The sequence below is a fragment of the Nannospalax galili genome, unplaced genomic scaffold, assembly GCF_000622305.1.
Source record: "Nannospalax galili isolate Female #2095 unplaced genomic scaffold, S.galili_v1.0 scaffold1421, whole genome shotgun sequence".
NCBI lineage: Eukaryota > Metazoa > Chordata > Mammalia > Rodentia > Spalacidae > Nannospalax > Nannospalax galili.
In genome coordinates this window covers 658395-679145 of record NW_008345746.1, presented here as the reverse complement: position 1 = coordinate 679145, position 20751 = coordinate 658395, and the positions used below count along the sequence as shown (strand labels likewise).

General features: G+C 52.3%; 1 protein-coding gene across 2 annotated transcripts in view; it reads left to right on the top strand.

Moving 5' to 3' along the window:
* Positions 1-20751, top strand: part of Ubac1 (UBA domain containing 1) — a 24716-nt gene continuing 3965 nt past the window's right edge. For both annotated transcript variants that reach the window (XM_008841934.2, XM_008841933.2), the window contains exons 1-9: positions 1-225; positions 4974-5094; positions 6881-6954; positions 13254-13361; positions 14696-14798; positions 15070-15178; positions 16058-16289; positions 17247-17333; positions 18065-18203. In XM_008841934.2, coding sequence (XP_008840156.1) covers positions 88-225; positions 4974-5094; positions 6881-6954; positions 13254-13361; positions 14696-14798; positions 15070-15178; positions 16058-16289; positions 17247-17333; positions 18065-18203 — 1111 coding nt within the window. In that variant the 5' untranslated portion in view covers positions 1-87. The remainder of the gene's footprint in view (positions 226-4973; positions 5095-6880; positions 6955-13253; positions 13362-14695; positions 14799-15069; positions 15179-16057; positions 16290-17246; positions 17334-18064; positions 18204-20751) is intronic.

Below are 20751 nucleotides of genomic sequence, written 5' to 3'. Positions count from 1 at the left end.
CCAGCGAAGGCGCGCGCGGCGGCCGGGCCCCGCCCCCGCCTCCGCCGCGGTGACCTTCACGGGCTCGCAGGCCGGGGCAGTGGCGAGATGTTCGTGCAGGAGGAGAAGATCTTCGCGGGCAAGGTGCTGCGGCTGCACATCTGCGCGGCCGACGGCGCCGAGTGGCTGGAGGAGGTGACCGAGGACACCTCGGTGGAGAAGCTCAAGGAGCGCTGCCTCAAGCACGTAAGGCCGGGCGGGCACCCCTTTCCGACCCCTCCCGGTCCCTCCCCGACCCCTTCCTGCCCGCTGTATTCCGGGCCCCTGCTGCACCTCTGCCCTCTTCTTGGAAACCCCAACCCAGACTCGGATCCCGATCCCGGACCCTGCCCAGGCCCTGCCTCCTATCTCCTTCCGGATCCCAGCTCCCTCTCCATCCCTGCCCCAGCCCCCCCATGCCCGCTTTATTCCGGGCCCCCAGCTGCATCTCTGCCCCCTTCCTGGAAACCCTAACCCAGGCTCCGATCCCGGAACCCCGATCTCGGACCCCGCCCAGCCCTTGCCTCCAGTCTTCACCCAGACCCCAGATCCTCGCCCTCTGCCTTGTCCTGGGATCCGCAGCCAGGAGCTCCGGGGTCCTCTCTGCTCGGGCCAGGGGTAGCGCCTCCCACTCTTTCTCTAGAATCTGGGATCTCTGCTCACCTAGTCCTTCAGAGAAGACAGAGCATGCTTTCTTACTCAATTTCTACAACAACCTGCGTGGGGTGGGGGGGTTGGAAGCGATCTGGAAACGGGGCTGGGAGAGGTGAAGGCTAGGGCTTTGCGCTTGCTTGCTGTTGGGATGAGGTTTGTGTTTTCCAGTAGCTTCCCGCAAGGGCTGAGAAGTTTCTAGGTCTCTTCATGAAGAGGCCTGCTCCTGCCTTGCACAGCCAGCTGCTAGTAGCCCTTGGCCTCGGCTTGGCTCTTAGCTGGAGTCACTTAAAATAGTGCCACTGTAGGACAAATCCCTGGGCCTCTGCTTTTCTGCTGGGGGCACAGTTGATTAAGCAGGAAGGTCCGGGACAAGGGTCTCCTCACCGTGAGTGGCATCATTCACTCCCATCAGATGAGCACTCTAGGTAACTCCAGGAACTAGGTTTTTTTTTTTTTTTGGTGTTTTTGAGACGGGGTCTCCCTGTAGCCCCAGCTGGCCTGGAACTCACTATGTAGACCAGGCTGGCCTTGAACTCACAGAGATCCACCTGCCTCTGCCTCCCGAGTGCTAGGATTAAAGGCATGTGCCACCATGCCCAGCAGAACTAGTTCTTTTTTAAATTTTTATTATTTTTATTTTATGTTTACGAGTGTGTTGCCTGCATGCAACACCTGTGCTGTGCAGTGCCTGCGGAGGTCAAAGTAGGGCGTTGGATCCCTTCGAACTGGCGTTACAGATGGTTGTTAGCTGCCATGTGGTGCTGGGACTCGAACCCAGGACCTCTGCAAGAGCTGCCAGTGCCTTTAACCACTGAGCCATTTCTCCAGCCCCAGAACTAGTTCTTTCTTAAAGCCTCACCTCTCTAAGCTCTTCAGCAAAAGGTGAGACAGATCAGACCCTGGTGGCTTATGGAAGCCAGTATCTGGCATGATTGTTTCCTGCCAGAATTTAGGTTAAAGGTGGGCACAGTTTTTTTAGCGGGGACTCTATGAAAAGTTAGGTATCTACTATGTGACAGTTGTGTTAAGGCTGGGCATCAGCATGTTGTTGCCTCTAAGGACAAACTTCCAGTACTGTAGCAACTGCTTACAAAGGTAGTCTTAAGTGCTGCCTCTGTGGTGTCAGTCTGTAGCTGTCAGGCTGGCATGGAGAGGCTGGTTCCAGCCCCTTTGGCAGCACAGTGGTTGTGAGTGACTGTGTGGTCCTGGCTTCTGTGGTTTACCTCCAGGAAGCTCACACTCTTTACAGGATAGGTGTGTTTTATCTGCTTTCTTGTTTTTCCTCTGAACCAGCCCCTCTGGTCTTGCTATCTAGAAAAACCACAGGCTTTAGCACATGCTCCACACACACTCCCTGGGTGGGGACTCCCTGGGCACCTAGACTGTTGCTGTCCCTCCTGCTCATCTAGTTGCATGCTGTGTCCTTCCCTGCCTGGATGGCCTTCTCAGGGCTAAGCTTGGAGCAATCCCAAAGCCAGTGGGAGAAGGAAGGCTGCAAATGTAAAGGGACGGTCAGCCCCAAACCACACTGACACCGAATGTCCCTTCCCTTGGTGTGGCGTTTTGCCTCACTCACTAATACTGTGGTTTTACATAATTGTCAGGGTAGTGTTTTATGAAGGGAATGGGAAGTGATCTGCAGACGCTCACTGATAATTTCAGGAGTGTTGGGGTTAAAGACAGCTGGTTTTAATTGAATGCTAATTGTCTGTGACATTTAGTGTTCCAGCTGGTATTACAGTTGTAGCATTTGGGTTCTTTTCTTGCCGTTGCCTGTCTTTAGATTGAGGTTTTATTCTACCCTGCAGTCTGGAAAACTGGAGAAAGGGAGAATTCACAGCCTAAGAACCAGCGTGAATTACAGACGGAGAGCTGAGCCGCCAGGAGTCCCCACCTGCAGGACCCATCGTCCCATCTTGCGGGAGTCACAATGCATTAGTCAGAAAGGAGGATTTTCAAGTTGTACTTGACTGTCACCCTCAAAACTTGTCTGTGCACACTGTCACTGTGTCTTGACGAGCTCCTCCTTCCCAGTGCCCCTGTCTGTGCCACTGCTGCAGTCAGTTTTCTTTCCCAGCTACGCTGAGGGGACGGTTGGGTTCTTTTCTGTTTTCTCTCTCAGCACTCTGGCAAGTACATTGATGTATCAAGAAGGGGCTTCACGAGGAGATGGGTTTGGTTTTGCTCCCCCTCCCTTTTTTAAATCTAAAATGAGTTAGCCATGATGCTCTCCAGCCTCCATTGCCTAAGCCTGGGGAGGAGTAAACCTTCCTCTCTAAAGGGGGTAGAGGTGGGAAGATGTGGAGCTTTTCCATGCTGTAAAGCAGGATGGAGCACAGGACTTGGTCCTTTGGTGGCTAAAATGTCCCAGGGCCTGTGACGCTTTTGGTCCTACCGACTTCACGTGATAGACAGGACCAGGTGTGAACAGAAGCCAAGGGCCAGCTCCTCTAGGAGTCAGTATGTGAAGGCGGGTATGTGGGGAGCATATACAGGAAGGCCTGAGGACCTGTGTCCTGAGTGTGCCAGGTGACACATCCTGGAATGGGCCAGAGCTTCCTCCAGGCCTGTCCCCAACCCTTACCAGGTTTTAGAAAGTATTAATGAGCCATCTCTCTGGGTTATCTGGGCTTCTTCCTTTCTTGATCTTTAGATAATTCTGCCATCTAACGCCAGGGGAGCTAGAGCAGCAAGTAGTCCTAGCCCCTGTCTGCATCTGGAGTGGCTGTGTTGGGGGCAGGGGTTGATTCTGACCTGTGGGGAGTAGTTGCAGCTGATCAGGTAGCATCTGGTGTGGTGTGTGGTGCTGAAGGGCAGAGGTCAACTGCAGTCATCTGCACAAACTCGGACAAGTGTGCCTGGAGATGAGCACAGGGGCATCCGCTTGTCCTGGTGATGAACACACGGGTACCCGCTCGTCCTTATCACGTGCATTATTGACATTCTTGGTCTCTGTCTGCTTGGCAGTCAGACAGGTGATAGGTGCTGCCCAAAGGAGGTGGCATATGTGCATTCTGTACACCTGTGTGCTGGAGGCTGTCTGAGGTCATAGATGTCTGCCAGGCCCCAGCCTACAGTCTGTGGTGGGATCTTGAAATGCTAACTACAGGATTGAAAGGCTTGCATAGGCCCTGTGCCATGCAGGTGGCTCCTCAGGTCTCCTGCCAATGCCTTTTGGAGGGGCTACACTTCACAGAGTGGCGGGTGGGCTGCCTTCCCAGTCTCCTCCCACCTCCCCTGCCCTGTCCTGTACTAGGTTTCCAGGGCCCTGGAGACTTAGACACAGCTGTGTGCCCCTGGATCTCCAGGAAGCTGCTGCTGGAGGATGACATTGCTTGGGCCCAAAGCTGAGAGCTGAAGCCAGCTGTGTGCAGCGCTCTTCTGGTGACTGTGGACGTTCAGTGGGCAGGTGTTGCCTCCTTGCCTAGGGAAGCAGTCTTCCATCTGTGCCGTTCCAGTCCTGTTCATGTGTCTGTGAAAGAAGAAAAAGCAAATGCACAAAACCTCTGGACCTTTAGGTTCTCAGAGGACCATGGACATACATTCATCCAAATCCAGATCTTCCCGAACTAAAATGATTCAGGTTACAGCGGCTGGTCAGTAAGGTCTCATGTTCCCTTTCAGGAGTCTACAGTGGGCTGGGCTTGTGATGAGCCTGAAGACCTGGGGCTCATGCTCAGTGGCATTTCTCAGCTTTAGTCATTTGTGGGGATTCTTTTCTGTCACTCGTACTTTAATGTCTTGACTAGGAAGAAAAACTCAGTAATTCTATGGGCTGGGAGATGCCTTGAATTCTGATCCCCAGCACCCATGTAAAAGCCAGGTGTGGCAACACACCTGTAACTCCAGCACTGTTGGGCAGAGGACCCCTGGAGCTCCTTGGCCAGCCAGCCTAGCTGAATCCATGAGCTCCAAGTTCAGTGCAAGACACTGTCTCAAAAAATAAAGTAGACCAGGCTGGGTGTGGTGGTGCACGCCTTTAATCCCTGCACTCAGGGAGGCAGAGGCAGGCAGATCTCTGTGAGGTCAAGGCCAGCCAGGTCTACATAGTGAGTTCCGGGCCAGCTGGGGCTACAGGGAGACCCTGTCTCAAAAAGACAATAATAATAATGATGTAGGGAGAAAGACATCCAGCATTAACCTCTGATTGGACGCATGTACACACCCACATGGGGAAAACATACATACACCATACACACACTCAAAACCAGTAATTCCAGGCACAACTTGGGGTGTCAGGCCGTATTACTCTTGGCACAATTTATTCCTATTTAAGATCTGTGGCTTGATTCTTCCCCCAGGGTGCTCACGGGAGCTTGGAAGACCCCAAGAGTGTGACCCACCATAAGTTAATACATGCTGCTTCAGAGAGAGTGCTGAGTGATACCAAGACTATCGTGGAAGAGAGTATCCAGGACCAAGGTAAGGTGGCCTGGAAGGCCGCTGTGCATAGACCCTGGTACCACCCCTGGGGCACCTGTCTGAACTGGACAAGAGCAGGAGGACTGGATAGGCTCTGGTTTTGTTCTTTTATTAAAAGAAATGTGTGTTGTGGTATACTTGTGAAAAATAGCAAAAACCTAAAGTGAGCAAGAAACAGGCATCTGAGAAGCCACACACGTGTGCTCTGTTTAATCCTGGTTCATAGCACAGCCAGGCTCCCGAGTTTCTGCAGACTTTCCTTTTGGGTTGAAGAGATCATCTGGTGGATGTTTGAGGCATCTGAACGAAGTGTTTCTGTCACACACCCACCACTTACCCTGTACTTCTGTGGCGGCTCTGGGAGAAAGCCTCCATTTTCTGTATGTCATTCATACAGAAAACATTCAGCTGGATTCTTTTAAGTTGAGCCATGATCAGAGCTCAAAATATAGTGGGAAGTGACCTCCCATGGTGAGCTGCGGACTGGCCACAGCTCAGGTTGTTGGCTTGGAGGTATCAGACCCAGCTCTACGTATGGCCTCATGAAGTTTTAGAACTGAGCTCTTAGATGGGCGTGGTGGCTCATGCCTGTGGTCCCAGCACTTGGGAGGCAGATGCAGGCGGATCTCTGTGAGTTCAAGGCCAGCCTGGTCTACATAGTTCCAGGACAGCTGGGGCTACAGGGAGACCCTGCTTCAAAAAGACAAAAAAAAAAAAAAAAAAAAAAAAAAAATATCTCTTTAAAAAAAAAAAATTTTTTTGGGGTAAAAAAAAAAAAAAGAACTGAGCTCTTGAAAATAAGGACATTTTTCAGGATGTCTACTAGTACTTGTGTAGTCCTCAGGGCTGTGCTGTGCCCATCTCTGGGGCCACTGGTCCTCTGTGATGACCATGGTTGAGGAGAAGGGGTTGGCTTAGGAGATGCCCAGAGGAAACCCCTGCTTTTTCTGACCTTGGGCATTTAGCACCTCTCTCTGTCTCTCTCTCTGTCTGTCTCTGTCTCTGTCTCTGTCTCTGTCTCTCTCTCTCTTACTCTCATTCATGTGTGTGATAATGTGTTCATGTGTGGGGGCAGTTGTGCATGTGGAGGCCTGACATTGACATTGGTGTCGGGAGCCATGTTGTTAAGCATTGGAAATTAGGACTTTAAGAGCTTCTGAGCTCTCTGCTTCAGCGGTCAGAGCTGACAGGCTGTGCCTGGATGATAAATCAGGTCTTCTAGAAAGTTAGTTTTAGTTCAGCCTTCATGCTGTTTCTATAGTAACCCTTTTGTTTCTGTTGGGAAGATGCACCTGGTGAACCCAAACTCTGGGCCGGATAAAAAGGACCTGTGGGACCCCTCAGTAGATTCTTCCTTCTAAAGAGCGCTCTCCTCTCTGTACCTGCTGTCCCTTTAATAAATTCCTCGCATAACTTCAGACGTTTGCCTGAGTGTCCTTTTTGTTGAAGACCCAAGCCTGGTGGGCTTGGGGGGCGTTCGACACATTGGGAGTCTTGATCACTGCCCACATTCTTCACTGAGGTGGGGTCTCTTCCTGAACCCAGAGCTTGTCTGCATGACTGGTCTGGCTGGCTTTCTGAGTGCTGGAATTGCAGGCGGGCTGCCTAGCCCTCTGCATGGCCAGAGCATTGCCATGAGTTCTAGAGCCCTGCACTCCAGTTCTCACACTTACATGGCAAGCACCTTACCCACTGAGCCATCTCCCAGCTCCCACCCGGCACCTTCTATAGCATGTGTGGTATGAGTGATAACTGGCTTCATGGAGACAATGATTCTTTTTTCTAGATGTCCTTTTACTGATAAAAAAGCGCGTTCCTTCTCCACTTCCCAAGATGGCTGATGTCTCTGCAGAAGAAAAGGTACATTGCAAAGTTCGCAACTAGTCATCTTTTCTTATTATTATTACTATTTTTATTTTATGTGTATACATGTATTGCCTGCATGTAGGTAAGTGCACCCATGTTGTGCAGTGCCCACAAAGATCAGAAGAGGCTGTCAGATCCCCTGGGACTGGAGTTAGGGACAGCTGTTAGCTGCCATGTGGGTGCTGGGATTCGAACCCGGGTCTTCTGCAAGAACAACCAGTGTTCTTAACTGCTGAGCCATCTCTCCAGCCCCAACAACCAGGGATCTTTATCAGCAGATGTCTTGTGGAGTCAGACTGGCATATTCTATATGTGCATTATTCCCTGGGCCTGCACATCCTCCATAACACATATGCTGAGAGGGGCCTCCACATGGCCCAGCCTGTTTACCTCAGTCTGTTCCTGACTGCCGGTCAGCTCCAGAAAAGCTGCCGCTGGTCTGGAAGCAGAGGAAGGTGAGGTCGCTGTCCTCAGAGGGAGCTTCACCCTGTGCCACTGCCCTCTGTGACCTCCGTCCTTTCTCATCTCCCAGCAGGACTGACAGTGGGGGCAGCTGCAGTTGCTATGCACAGCGTAGAGAGCAGGCAGAGGGGCGATGAGCACAGCTGCGTTCTGTGTTGGAGGGCATTTGTGGCTTACATCATCCTGTATCAGGAGCCTTAGGAAACCACAGTTCGTTCCTTCTCTAGTGGCTCTTGAGAGCCCATCCTTCAGGAAGGCTCTCGTAAACGGTGCAAGATGCATCCTGTAAGTGCCTGTTGGCCCTACCACTAGACCGCGCATCTGTGCCTGGTCAGGGAAGTGCTGTTTTGTTTTTTATTTTTTTCTTTTGGTCTTTTTGAGACAGTCTCCCTGTAGCCCCAGCTGTCCTGGAACACACCGTGTAGACCAGGCTGGCGCTGAACTCACAGACATCTGCCTGCCTCTGCTTCCCAAGTGCTGGGATTAAAGGCGTGTGCTACCACACCCAGCCAGAAGTGCAGTTTTAATTATGTGGTGTTTTTTGGTTTTGGTTTTGGTTTTTTTGGGGGGTCTTTTTGAGACAGGGTCTCCCTGTAGCCCCAGCTGTCCAGGAACTCACTATGTAGACCAGGCTGGCCTTGAACTCACAGAGATCCACCTGCCTCTGCCTCCCAAGTGCTGAGATTAAAGGCGTGTGCCACCACACCTGTCCAAAGATGTGTTTTTTAATTTTCATTTATATGTGTGTATCCATGAGTCTGTGTGTTTTCCCAAGGAGGCCAGAAAAGGGTGTTGGTTCCCCCAGAGCTGGAGTTACAGTTGGTTGTGAGCTATACTACAAATGTGCTGGGAACGGAACTTGAGTTTTAAAGGGCGGCCACTTCCATTTAATACCTTTTTCTGTCTCAAGGTCTGGTGTTTCCTACCCATGCTTTGAAATACTAACAAGAGTGTTGGCCTCGGAAGGAGAAGGCCAGCTTTTGGCTGGTGGCAGGATAGCAGATGAGCTATTTGGGGCGCTGGGGCTTTGTGCCCTCCACCCTCCTTATCTTGGGCCACCTGGTTGTGGTGTTGGTGTGGATGTGGGTGTGGGTGTGGGTGCAGGCGGGGCAGCACATGAGCAGGCTGCCCCACCCACCTCCAGCAGACAGATCTGGGCCTCCTCCTGCTGGCTGTCCTGAGCCAGGCTGATTGCAGAGCTCAGATTACAGTTCCAACTGGGTATTTGGACTTAAATGTCCCTTAACTAGTATAAATAGGGCTGGTGGCCTTGGACTTGAGTAAGGCAGCTCACAAATAGCTTGTGGGTATGGAGCTACCTTGACACTTCACAGCTTGTAAAATGAAACACTGTATATTTCATATGTTTATGGTCTGGAACTCAGATTAAAGGCGCTGCCTCTGCCTCTGCCTCTGCCTCTGCCTCTGCTGGGATTAAAGTGTACCACCACACACACCTGGCTGATTTTTTTCTTTTTTTTTTTTTTTTTTGGTCTTTTTGAGACAGGGTCTCCCTGCAGCCCCAGCTGTCCTGGAACTCACTATGTAGACCAGGCTGGCCTCGAACTCACAAAGATCTGCCTGCCTCTGCCTCCCAAGTGCTGGGACTAAAGGCGTGCGCCACCACGCCTGGCCTCTTTTTGAAAAGAATCAAGATGGTGTGCTGGCTGGGATGCAGAACCCTAACCTTGTGTGTTCAAGGCCATGAGTTCAGTTTCGTCACTGCAAGATGAAATCTTAGAAAGGAGAGAAAAAATTATCCTTTCATACTGTGCTGGACAGCTTTAGTGTCAACTTGACACACCTGGGTTGAGGGAGTCTCAATCGGGGAATTGCCTCTATTGGACTGGCCTGTGGCCATGTCTGAAGGGCATCTTCTTGATGAGTGATGTGGGAGGGCCCAGCCCACTGTGGGTGGTGCCACCCCTGGGCAGGTGGGCCTGTGTGGCATAAGAAAGCAGGATGAGCAGGGGTGGGGAACCAAGCCAGTAAGCAGCGTTCCTCCATGGCCTGTGCTCCAGCTCCTGCCTCCAGGTTCCTGCCCTGAGCTCCTACCTTGGGCTCCCGGATGAACTGTGACCCGGGAGATGTAAGCTGAATAAACCCTTTCCTCCCCAAGTTGGTAGTGGTCAGAGTACTTTGTCACAGCAATGAAGAACAGACTAGGACACATACAAACTTGCTCTTTCTGAACTAATCCTTTCCTTGTCCTTTTCCTTGCTTTTAGTTTTTTATGGGTTTATAAGTAACATTTTCTCTGATAACGTGTCACATGTGTCTGTTGCTCTTGGGTGCTGCTGGCCTCTGTGTCTTCTGTGAATCACTGTGTGTCCCTGTGCAGCCAGGTCTGCTCTCTCTGGGTTGAGTTGCATGCTGGGTTCCTGCCGCCACCTCTCCTGCCCAGCCTTGTCTTTTTTTAAAATTTTATTTATTATTTTTATTTTATGTGTATGTGTGTATTGCCTGCATGTAGGTAAGTGCACCTGTGTCGTGCAATGCCCGTGGAGGTCAGAAGAGGCTGTCAGATCCCCTGGGACTGGAGTTACGCACAGTTGTTAGCTGCCGTGTAGGTGGTGGGATTCAAACCCGGGTCTTCTGCAAGAACAACCACTGTTCTTAACCACTGAGCCATCTCTCCAGCCCTAGCCTTGTCTTCTGAATACAGCCTTCAGCCCTTTGCTCACGGCTTGTGGGATCAGAGGCTCAGCTAGGTCTTCCAGGCTTTCAAGCATTCCTTCCTGGAGATTCTGGAAGGAAGCTTCTGGGTGCTTCCAGTCAACTGATAGAATCCAATCACGGCTCTCAGCTGGGGGCTAACCTCAATTCTGGGGCAGCTTGCATGGCCCTTCCATCTTCACAGCAGCAGAATCTTCTAGTAGTTGAACCCCCTTTCTGGAAAGTGCCCCATCCTTTGTAAGGGCTCTGGTGGCTTGGTTAGGGCTGCCACCAGGCTCGTGCTCACCTACTCTTGGCTATGCCATACTACAAAACCCAAGCCCAGGGCTGAGCCTTCTGCTCACATCCTGGGATCATGTAAAGCTGGGGACTGCCAGGGGGGTGTGGGACTGTCCAAGTTCTGCAGAATCAGTGTCTCCTTGCCCTGCTTCTGTGGTGTGTTAGTCAGGCTTGACATCACTGAGGCAGAGCGCCTGAGGAACTAGTGTAGGGGAAGCATCCTCAGAGGTTTCAGTCCAGGGCAGCTGCTCCCATCACCCTTTTGGGGCCCATGACAGTGCAGAGACAGGAAGGGCGAAGGACGGCGTGCGTCAGGACAGCGTGCGTCAGGGTGACAAGGAAGCCAAGCAGAGTAAGAAGAGACCAGGGTAGGGCTCACCCTAACCCTCTTCTGACCACCATGGCACTGCACGGCACAGGCGCGCCCACATACAGTACACTCACACACATAAAAAATAATAATAATATTTTTTAAAAAGGCACATTTCCAGCCACCACATCCTCTGAGCAGGCCCATTAATGGATTAAACCATTGGTCAGGTCACCGTCCTCCTAATCTAATTCTCTTTGGAAACATCCTCCAAGACATAGTCAGAAGGGGCTTTACTGACGGACATGTGTCTCACACAGGGTTGGTGAAGCGTGACTCCTCTAGATTCCACACCTGAATGGGGGTTGACAGTTTTGTGATCCCTCCTTTCCCAAGTGTCTGGAACCTTTTGGAACCTCTGGGTGCACTGAGGTACTCTGAAATTTCTTAGGCACCGTGGGGCAGCCCTCTAGGGAGTCAGACGTCTGAATCCTGGAATTCTAGATCTTCTGTGCGTTTTTATTTTCATTTTCTTCTTTTTGTTTGTTTGTTTTTTTGTTTTTTGAGACAGGGTCTCCCTGCAGCCCCAGCTGTCCTGGAACTCACTATGTAGACCAGGCTGGCCTTAAATTTTTGGTGATCTTCCCACTTCAACCTCCCAAGTGCTAGGACTACAGGCGTGTGCTGCCGTGGCTGGCTTTTCTTGACTGCTCTTGACAATGTCTTCTTTGCCTTTTCACTTTGCACAGCTCTTGGTGACTGGCTGTTGAGCCTGTGTGTGTCTGGGTTTCCCTTCGCCCTGTCTTCTAACAGTTCTGCAGCCCTTTTACCTGGCTGCCTTGGGCCCTGCCTGTGGTACCCTGGTACACACCTGCTAGATGTGATGCTACTGGTGCTGAGATGCTCCCCCTTCCACACTCCTCCTCCTCTTCACTGTTTTTATTTTTCCCCTTCTTGGTCGTGGAGTCTTTCCTTCTACTCAGCCTCTGAGAGCCCTGGAGGCTTGTGCTAGCTCCTGGCTTCGCAGGGCAGAGGCCCAGCCTCCTTGACCCTTTCTTACCCCACAGTCGCATCTGTTCTGGCTGGTTTGCTGATGATGTGAGTAGCTGGGGTGAACAAGAAGCAAAACAGTAGGTGGGTGTAGGAAGGCAGGCCTCCCTCCTCTTTCCTATCCCTCTTCTCTCCCTCTTTCCTCCCTCCCTCCTTCCTATCCCTCTTCTCTCCCTCTTTCCTCCCTCCCTCCTTCCTATCCCTCTTCTCTCCCCCTTTCCTCCCCCCTCCTTCCTATCCCTCTTCTTTCCCTCTTTCCTCCCCTCCTCCTTCCTATCCCTCTTCTCTCCCTCTTTCCTCCCCCCCTCCTTCCTATCCCTCTTCTCTCCCTCTTTCCTCCCTCCCTCCTTCCTATCCCTCTTCTCTCCCTCTTTCCTCCCTCCCTCCTTCCTATCCCTCTTCTCTCCCTCTTTCCTCCCTCCCTCCTTCCTATCCCTCTTCTCTCCCTCTTTCCTCCCTCCCTCCTTCCTATCCCTCTTCTCTCCCTCTTTCCTCCCTCCCTCCTTCCTATCCCTCTTCTCTCCCTCTTTCCTCCCTCCCTCCTTCCTATCCCTCTTCTCTCCCTCTTTCCTCCCTCCCTCCTTCCTATCCCTCTTCTCTCCCTCTTTCCTCCCTCCCTCCTTCCTATCCCTCTTCTCTCCCTCTTTCCTCCCTCCCTCCTTCCTATCCCTCTTCTCTCCCTCTTTCCTCCCTCCCTCCTTCCTATCCCTCTTCTCTCCCTCTTTCCTCCCTCCCTCCTTCCTATCCCTCTTCTCTCCCTCTTTCCTCCCTCCCTCCTTCCTATCCCTCTTCTCTCCCTCTTTCCTCCCTCCCTCCTGCCTATCCCTCTTCTCTCCCCCTTTCCTCCCCCCCTCCTTCCTATCCCTCTTCTCTCCCTCTTTCCACCCCCCCTCCTTCCTTCACTTGGGTGTACTCTACCACTTTAGGCTCTCGGGTTTTGCTTTTCTAGGCAGCTGCTGGCCAAGGCCATTGTGGAGGAAGCTCTTTGGCTGCTGGCACTCAGGTCTGCCTTCTCTGGCACCATTGTCCTGCTGCTCCTTCGTGGGTTGGTGTGGCCTTGCTTCTGCCGTGTGGGTACCTCACATGAGCCGATGACTCTGTCCCCAACTATGTGCTTCCAGTGTGCTGCTGCCTGCTGGTTGGTTCCTCTCTTTTCCCGTCTGTGAGCCCCTGTCCCCTCGTCCTTTGCTCACAGAGGCTTGGGAGGCCTTTGGGCTTCGCTGCAGCTATGTGCTTCCTCTGAAGGCTTCTCCCTAGCCCTGCCGCAGCACACAGGGCATCACTCTGTACCCTCAACGCCACACAGTTTACACAGGTGAGATTGTGTCCTAAGTATCTTGTCAGGCTTCTGTTTGGAAGGCTGTGTGCAGAACTTTCTAGAATCTCCCAACTCAAGGGGATCATAGTCACAGCCTGGAAGGAGACTGCTTTTTCTCCTCTAGGCTGTCTGTCTAGCTTCCTGCTCGCACCCCTCATGTTCCTGGCTCCTTCCTGACTAGAGTCACTTTCTGTGCAGAAGAAGCAAGAGCAAAAGGCCCCAGACAAAGAAGCCATCCTCCGGGCCACAGCCAGCCTGCCCGCCTGCAGCACAGACCGAACTGCTGTCCAGACCACCATGAGAGATGTGAGTGCTTGGGGTTGAGGGATGTACCAGGGCCAACAGGAGGTTCCTTGAAAGTGCCTGGGGTTTGTGTCATGGCTGGGGTATACCTGTGGTCCTGGCACTCAGGAGGCTAAGGCAGGAGGATGGCTTGAGGCCAGGAGTTTGTCTGGCTTAGACACCCTAGTCAGACTGTCTCCATAAAAGAAGGAAAAATAGCAAAGAATCTAGAGTGTAGTATTGAGGGACTCTTTGTAACTGTTCCATAAATCTACAATTTTTCAAAGGATGAAGCTTACTAGATGTGTTAGGTCAGCACTGGACAGGTAGACAGGATAGACAGCTATGAGTAAATACGGGGCTTTGTCCTGAGCATAAAAGAGCTTTCAGGGAGGAGTCTGAGCGCCTAAGTTAAAGGACAGAAGCCTGCACCATGCCCACCTGGGCCAGCCCAGGATGAGGTCTGCTTGTGCTGTGTGCTGGAGTTGGGGAAAGTGGCCAGCCTTTAACTTCATCAGTTCAGACTGATCTGGGCCCTGCTGGGAACCAGATTTCTTACAAGGTCCCTTCTGGAGAATTCCATTTGACCAGGGCATTGTAACTTCTTCAATGACTGGCAGGTGTGTCCCTCCTGGCCTCTGTGTGTCCTTCTTGTCTCTCAGGAAGGCTTAGGCTTGTTGTGCCCCATCTCCAGACCCTATCCTGGGAGAGAACTGGTACAGGGAGGGTCTCTGATCTCATAGCTCTAGCTCATTGGTCATCTGCTGGCACTGCCAGCCTGCTTCTGGGCACAGAGCCAATGAGCAGTGGACTCTCAGATCTGCCCACTTTCTCCAGTGAGGCTGGAGGAGAAGCTGCAGCTTGCATGGCCGTGGCTGGCCAGATGCCATCCTCAGTGGCTATAGGCTGAGCACCACTGAGCTCTCAGGGTTGTCACCAGAGGTGGTTATGCCCATGTGGTAGCTGAGAAGTCCTCTCCACAGCCTGACTGTGCACAGTGAGCACTCCCGAGGACCCACTGGGCCCCTTATCTACCCTCCCCTTGCTGTCCACACTCACCTGAAGGAAGGCAGCATGTTTAGCTTGGCAGGGCCGGGTCAGGACTGGAGCTGCAGATCCCAGCTGTTTTGTTGGGCATTCAGAGAAAAGATCTTTTTTCCTTCTTGTGACAGGGTTTTCCTTTTGAGACAGGGTTTACTGTGAGCGTAGGTTGGCCTCAAACTCTCCATGTGCTTACCTCAGCCTCCCAGGGACTGGGATACAGGTATGCACCAGTATCTTCCCGCCTCAGCCCTCTCAGGGCTAGAGTACAAGTGTGTGCCACTATGGCCAGCACAATCTCTTTGTTTTTTCTGCAGTTTCAGACAGAACTACGGAAAATCTTGGTGTCTCTCATCGAGGTGGCACAGAAGCTGTTAGCACTGAATCCTGATGCAGTTGAATTGTTTAAGAAGGCAAATGGTATGGCCCTGGCCCAACCTGTACCCATTGCCTGTTTGCCTGTGCCTCAGGGTGGGTCCCCAGCCCTCACATGGAAGCAGGGAGACTCCGTGTTGTGCTTTCTGTTGGTGTGGGTTCCTGCTGTGTGGCCATTCCTCACGTGCATGTGAGCTGATGTGAGGGCTTGGCTTTTCCGTGGCTTCGTTAGTTGCCATGAGCCTTTGTGGATGAGGCCGTGGGACCTTGAAGGGCTTGGAAAGCCACTCATGTCAAGTCTGTTCTTTCTCCTCAGCTATGCTGGATGAAGATGAGGATGAGCGGGTGGATGAGACCGCCTTGCGGCAGCTCACAGAAATGGGCTTTCCTGAGAGCAGAGCCTCGAAGGCCCTTCGGCTGAACCAGTATGCCTGGGCTTGTCTTCCCCTCCCCTCACCTCCTTCCCACCCTCCTTTCCTGGGGCTTGGTCTTTGGGCTTCCCCTGTGGTCATGTCTTTATCTTTCAAACTCATGGAATCATTTCTGATGTGTGTGTGCAAAAAGAGGTGTCTTATTGTTGTGCCCCCAAAGTACCTTCATTTATGATCTCAAAAGTGTGTTTTTGGCTGGGTGTGTTGGTATATGCCTTTAATCCCAGCATTTGGGAGGCAGAGGCAGGCAGATTTCTGTGAGTTCAAGGCTAGGCTGGTCTATGTAGCAAGCTTTATGCCAGCCAGGGTTACACAGCTGTCTCAAAAAAAGAAAGAAAAATGTGTGTGTGTGTGTGTGTGTGTGTGTGTGTGTGTGTGTGTGTAAAGTCTAGCTTTGTTGCCTATGCTGGTCTTGAATTCCTGGGCTCAGGCAGCCCTGCGTTGGTCTCTTGGAGTTGGGACTGCAGGTATTTACCACTGAACCTGGCTCCTGGGAAGTTAGAAATCAGTCTGTGAATGTGTCCGCTCTCCTGTATCAGGAGCACTCGGAGCCAGGGCTGCTCCTGGTGGGACAGGGGCTCTATAGTCCTGAGCTCATGTTTTCAGTTACTTCCCAGATCCCACATGAAGACTGCAGACCAGGGCTAGTCAGCGGCTGTGCTGTTTGTGCTCTGTACCTGGACTCCCATGTCTCTTGTGTTTTAGGCATGTGTCTGTGCTTGTGCTGAGTTGGAGGCCAGGGCTCTGTGGAGGTTTCCAGCCAAGAGATCATGCACTGCCATTGCTGCCGCCAGCAGAACAGGCGTCTCTTCTCGGGGCACATGGGAAAGGGGCTCTGCTGGGAGGTTGAGAAGAGTCTCTTGTCCCTTTCAGCATGTCAGTGCCTCAGGCCATGGAGTGGTTAATTGAGCATGCTGAGGACCCTGCTATCGACTCACCTCTTCCAGGCCAGGCCCCCGCAGCAGGGGCAGGTGCTGCAGCTGCCACCTCCACCACCCCTGAAGCTGCCGCGGGGACTGGTACAGGAGATGAGGAGGCCCGGGATGAGCTCACCGAGATCTTTAAGAAGATCCGTAGGAAAAGGGAATTCCGGGCCGATGCTCGGGTATGTGGTAGGGCCTGGGGTGAAGTTGGCTTTGTGGTCTTGGCTGTGTTGTATAAGGAAGTCGAGTGCCTACAGCTGGGGTGGGAGTTCCCCTGAGGCCTGGGCAAACTTGGTTCCCCACATGTCATCCTTGCCTGAGTTCAAGTAGCTTCTTCCTGCTCAGTGGCCAGTGGTGCTGAGCCATCCCTAGAAGCTCAATGTGTGAGTTTCCATCTACTATGAGTTTGGGCTGTTGCACCTCTTGCTGTGGCCTTTGGGCTGGGTAGGGAGTGTCCAGAGAGCTGGACATCCCATGGGCTGGCAGGCGAGTGAGCGTGGGTCAGGCTGGACACTGGGTAAGGACCTGGGATCTGGGATACCTGACTGCCCTCCATCCACTGCCACAAGTACACATTTACGGCCCCATCTTGCCGTCCCCTCAGCTTGCACCTGCCTGCCTCCCTGGTCTTCATTCACTCTTTCTTTGCTGGGCTTTTAATGCCTCCTTTGGCCTTTTGCTTCCTTTCAGGGAGCAGACTTGCTGCCCAGAGCTCATGCTTCCTGTTCCAGATTCTGGCATGTGCACATTGTTTTCTCTGGGCCTTGCTGTGGGGCATGTCTGTTCCAGGGGCAGCCATGTTGCCAGGTTGCAAGGTGTCCACAGCTGAATTGGGTTTACGTCTCTAGGGCCAAGCAGGACTGCCAGCCAGGGCCTGTGTTGTCATTTGTCCTGGGGTCCCATGCTCTTGCAGCACTGACTGCACTTCTGCAGAGGCCAAGGCATCTCCTTGCCTTGTTTTGGCTTTAACGAGGGTCCCAGTGTCCTTTCCCACCTTCCGTGGGTCAGGCGCTGCTCGCTGTCTGCAAACACCCGCCGTGGCACAGTGGCAGAAGCGAGGTCACACTGTACATGGTGCTGCCCCTCTTGGGCCATGTGTCCTCTGGTGAGGGGCTGACCTGCTTGTGGTTCCTGCCTAGGCTGTCATTTCGCTGATGGAGATGGGCTTTGATGAAAAGGAAGTGATTGACGCACTCCGAGTGAACAACAACCAGCAGAATGCCGCTGTGAGTCTAGCCAATCTTGCCCCTGTACTGCGCTGGTGTGGCACGTCAGAAATTTCCCACATCAGGCTTCCATACATAGTTGGTGATGGTGCTTTTTATGTGAAGTATTGGAGCAGGTGTTTCAAACAGAAATAGAGAAAATCCGGGGCCTGCAGGACAAGGCTTCTTGTGTGCATGTGTAGCTGGGGCTACAGGTCTAGAACTCAATATGTAGACCAGGCTGGCCTCGAACTCACAGAGATCCACCTGCCTCTGCCTCCCGAGTGCTGGGATTAAAGGTGTGCGCCACCACGCCTGGCTGCGTTTCTGACTTTTAAACAGATGTTAAGATGGAGTCCCATGGGGAGCATGTGGCAGCTCTGGGCCCCTTCCCTTTGGGTGGAATTGAGGCTCAGAAAACAGACACACAGATGACTAGTTCTGGATCCAGACTTCCCAGGCTTATTGGCCGTGGAGAGTTGCAGCCATGCTGGTGTGTGGAACTGCATTGACCAAGGCCATGGCAGCAGTCAAGCTGACCTGCAGTGCCATGGCTCTGCTAAGAAGGCCAGACTGATGCTTCCTGCTCTTCAGCCTGGCTGGCTGTGCCCTGACTATGGACTGGGCTTGTTTGTGTTAGTGCCCCTTCCAGGCTGTGCAGCTGACCAAGAAAGGGACAGGTGAGCCTCTCTGCTCGTTGTCATCCGTGTCTCCAGAAGGAACTAACAGCTCTGATGTTCTTGGGTTTGCAGTGTGAGTGGCTGCTGGGGGACCGGAAGCCATCCCCAGAGGAGCTGGACCAGGGCATCGACCCCAACAGTCCTCTCTTCCAGGCCATCCTGGACAACCCAGTGGTGCAGTTGGGTCTGACCAACCCTAAGACCTTGTTAGGTATGTGTGTCTAACTTAGGTGGGTGGGGACAGGGGACACATGGTGGGCTCCCTGCCACAAGACACAGTGTTAATGAGATGGATTGGGCACTGCTGTACCAGGAGGTTGGCTCTTGGAAAGCTCTTGGCCTAGACTGCTGAAAGGCCCTGAAGTCAGGTTCTGCCCCTGGTGCTGGGCTTGTGCGCCAGGAGCTTGAGCAGAGTGGTGGCCTGTGGGAGCAGGTAGTGATATATTTACAGGTTGTGATATATTTACATACAACAGTCTATATAGTAAGGCTAGTGAGATGGATTAGTGGATAGTGGCATTTGCCACCAAGCCTGATGATCAGAATTTGGTTCCCTGGAACCCACATGGTGGGAGAGAACAGACTCCTGCAAATTGTCCTCTGACCTCCACACGTGCGACACACAAAACACAAACAAGTGAAGGTTGGCTCTTGGAAAGCTCTTGGCCTAGACTGCTGAAAGGCCCTGAAGTCAGGTTCTGCCCCTGGTGCTGGGCTTGTGCGCCAGGAGCTTGAGCAGAGTGGTGGCCTGTGGGAGCAGGTAGTGAAAAGTGTGGTTTGACTTTCACTATGGTTTGTATGGAGTTTCTCTGATAATTACTCACACACACGCACACACACATACACACACATGCTCACGTTATGTGCAAATGGTAGTCATTTTCTTCATTCTATGAATTTCTCAAAAAATTAATAAAATATCAAAAAATATAAAATCTAGGGACTGGAGAGATGGCTCAGTGGTGAAGAACACTGGTTGTTCTTGCAGAAGACCCGGGTTCGAATCCCAGCACCCGCATGGCAGCTAACAACTGTCCCTAACTCCAGTTCCAGGGGGTCGGACAGCCTCTTCTGTCCCCCGTGGGCATTGCACGACACAGGTGCACTCACATATATGCAGGCGGTACACTCATACACATAAAATAATAAAAATAATAAAATATTTTTTAAAAAAGAGCACTAGTACCAATGTGTGTGCCATTCATTTAAAACAGTACAGTCAGCCGGTTATGGCGGCCCACACTATAATCTTAGCATTCAGATGGCAGAGGCAGGAGGATTGCGAGGTCAAGACCAGCCTGGAACACTGAAATGCTGTCACAACCTCCTCCCCAAACAGCACAGTATCCTGTAGTATCTGTGGAGATGGATCCAGGATCCCTGTGGACACTAATCCGCAGATACTCGAGTCTCTTACAAAATAGAATAGACCAGTGTGGTGCCTCACACCTAGGGTCCCAGAAAGGCAAGAAGGATCAGTTTCCAGCCAGCCTGAGCTACAGTGAGTGGGCCTGTCTCCAGCAACAGAAACGTTCGTTTTGAGATACGTGCACATTTTTTTCTTGAAGTTGGTTGTTTTGCTGTTGCTTTTTGTTTTTATTTTTTATTTTTATTTTATGTGTATCAGTGTATTGCCTGCACGTAGGTAAGTGCACCACCACCTGCCGAAGAGGCTGTCGGATCCCCTGGGGCTGGAGTTACGGACAGTTGTTAGCTGCCGTGTGGGTGCTGGGATTCGAACCTGGGTCTTCTGCAAGAATAACCAGTGTTCCTAACCGCTGAGCCATGTCTCCAGCCCCCGTTGTTGCTTTTTGAGACAAGGTCTCCAAAGCCCCAGCTGGCTTGGAACTCACCATGTAGAGAGTTCCTCTGCCTGCCTCTGCCTCCCGAGTGCTGTGATCAAAGGCCTGCGCCACCACATCCAACTTCTTGATGTTTCTTTTTTGCTTTTTTGGAAGCGGGCTCTGGTTACGTAGCCCAGACTGACCGCAGACTTGCTGTCTTCCTGCTTCAGCTTTCTGAGTGCTGGGGTCACTGCACCTGGCCTTTCCCGAGTGCTTTGATCCTTGGTTGGTTGAATTCAAAGATACTGCATCTGTGAGTAGAGGGCCGACCCGTCCAGTTCTTAGGCCACTAATCCCTCAAGTGCCCTCTCCATGCATCACTGGCTCCTGCAGACCCGAGTGGCCACAGTGCACAGGGCCTTGTCCCCCTATGGCTTTCTAGAACAGTTGGCTTGATTTGTGTATATTGCCGGCCAGGTACTTGTTCCCAGCCTTAGGTAGTAGCATCACTGTTCAGGCTGCTTCTGTGACTGCCTGCGGTGTCTCCCGTAAACTGTTCTGGGGGCCAGGGCCGGTTGTCTCCTGCTGTCCAGTGGCACGTGGGTTATTTCCGGTCCCTTGGGTTCCTGTGAGCTGTACTTGCAGGCCCCTGGGTGGGTGCCGGGGAAGGGGGCTCTGAACTGTCCCTGTGCATCTGGTCTGCAGTGGAGCTCAGCAGCAGGGCCTGGTGGTACCGGGCCTTCTGTCCACCTTTGGGTCTCTTCTTTCTGGGCTTTTCTCATTTGTGAGAAAGGTTTCCATGTCCGAACACTGGCCTGTAGCGTGTTGTTGCATTTCCGGTCCTGCCGGCTCTTGCGAACAGAAAGAAGTCTTGTGTTTTTGTGAACCTGAAGGTGTCTGTTTCTTTTATGTTGTGACACTTTTTTTTTTTTTTTTTTTTGAAAGGGGGTCCCCCTAACCCCACCGGGGCCCGGA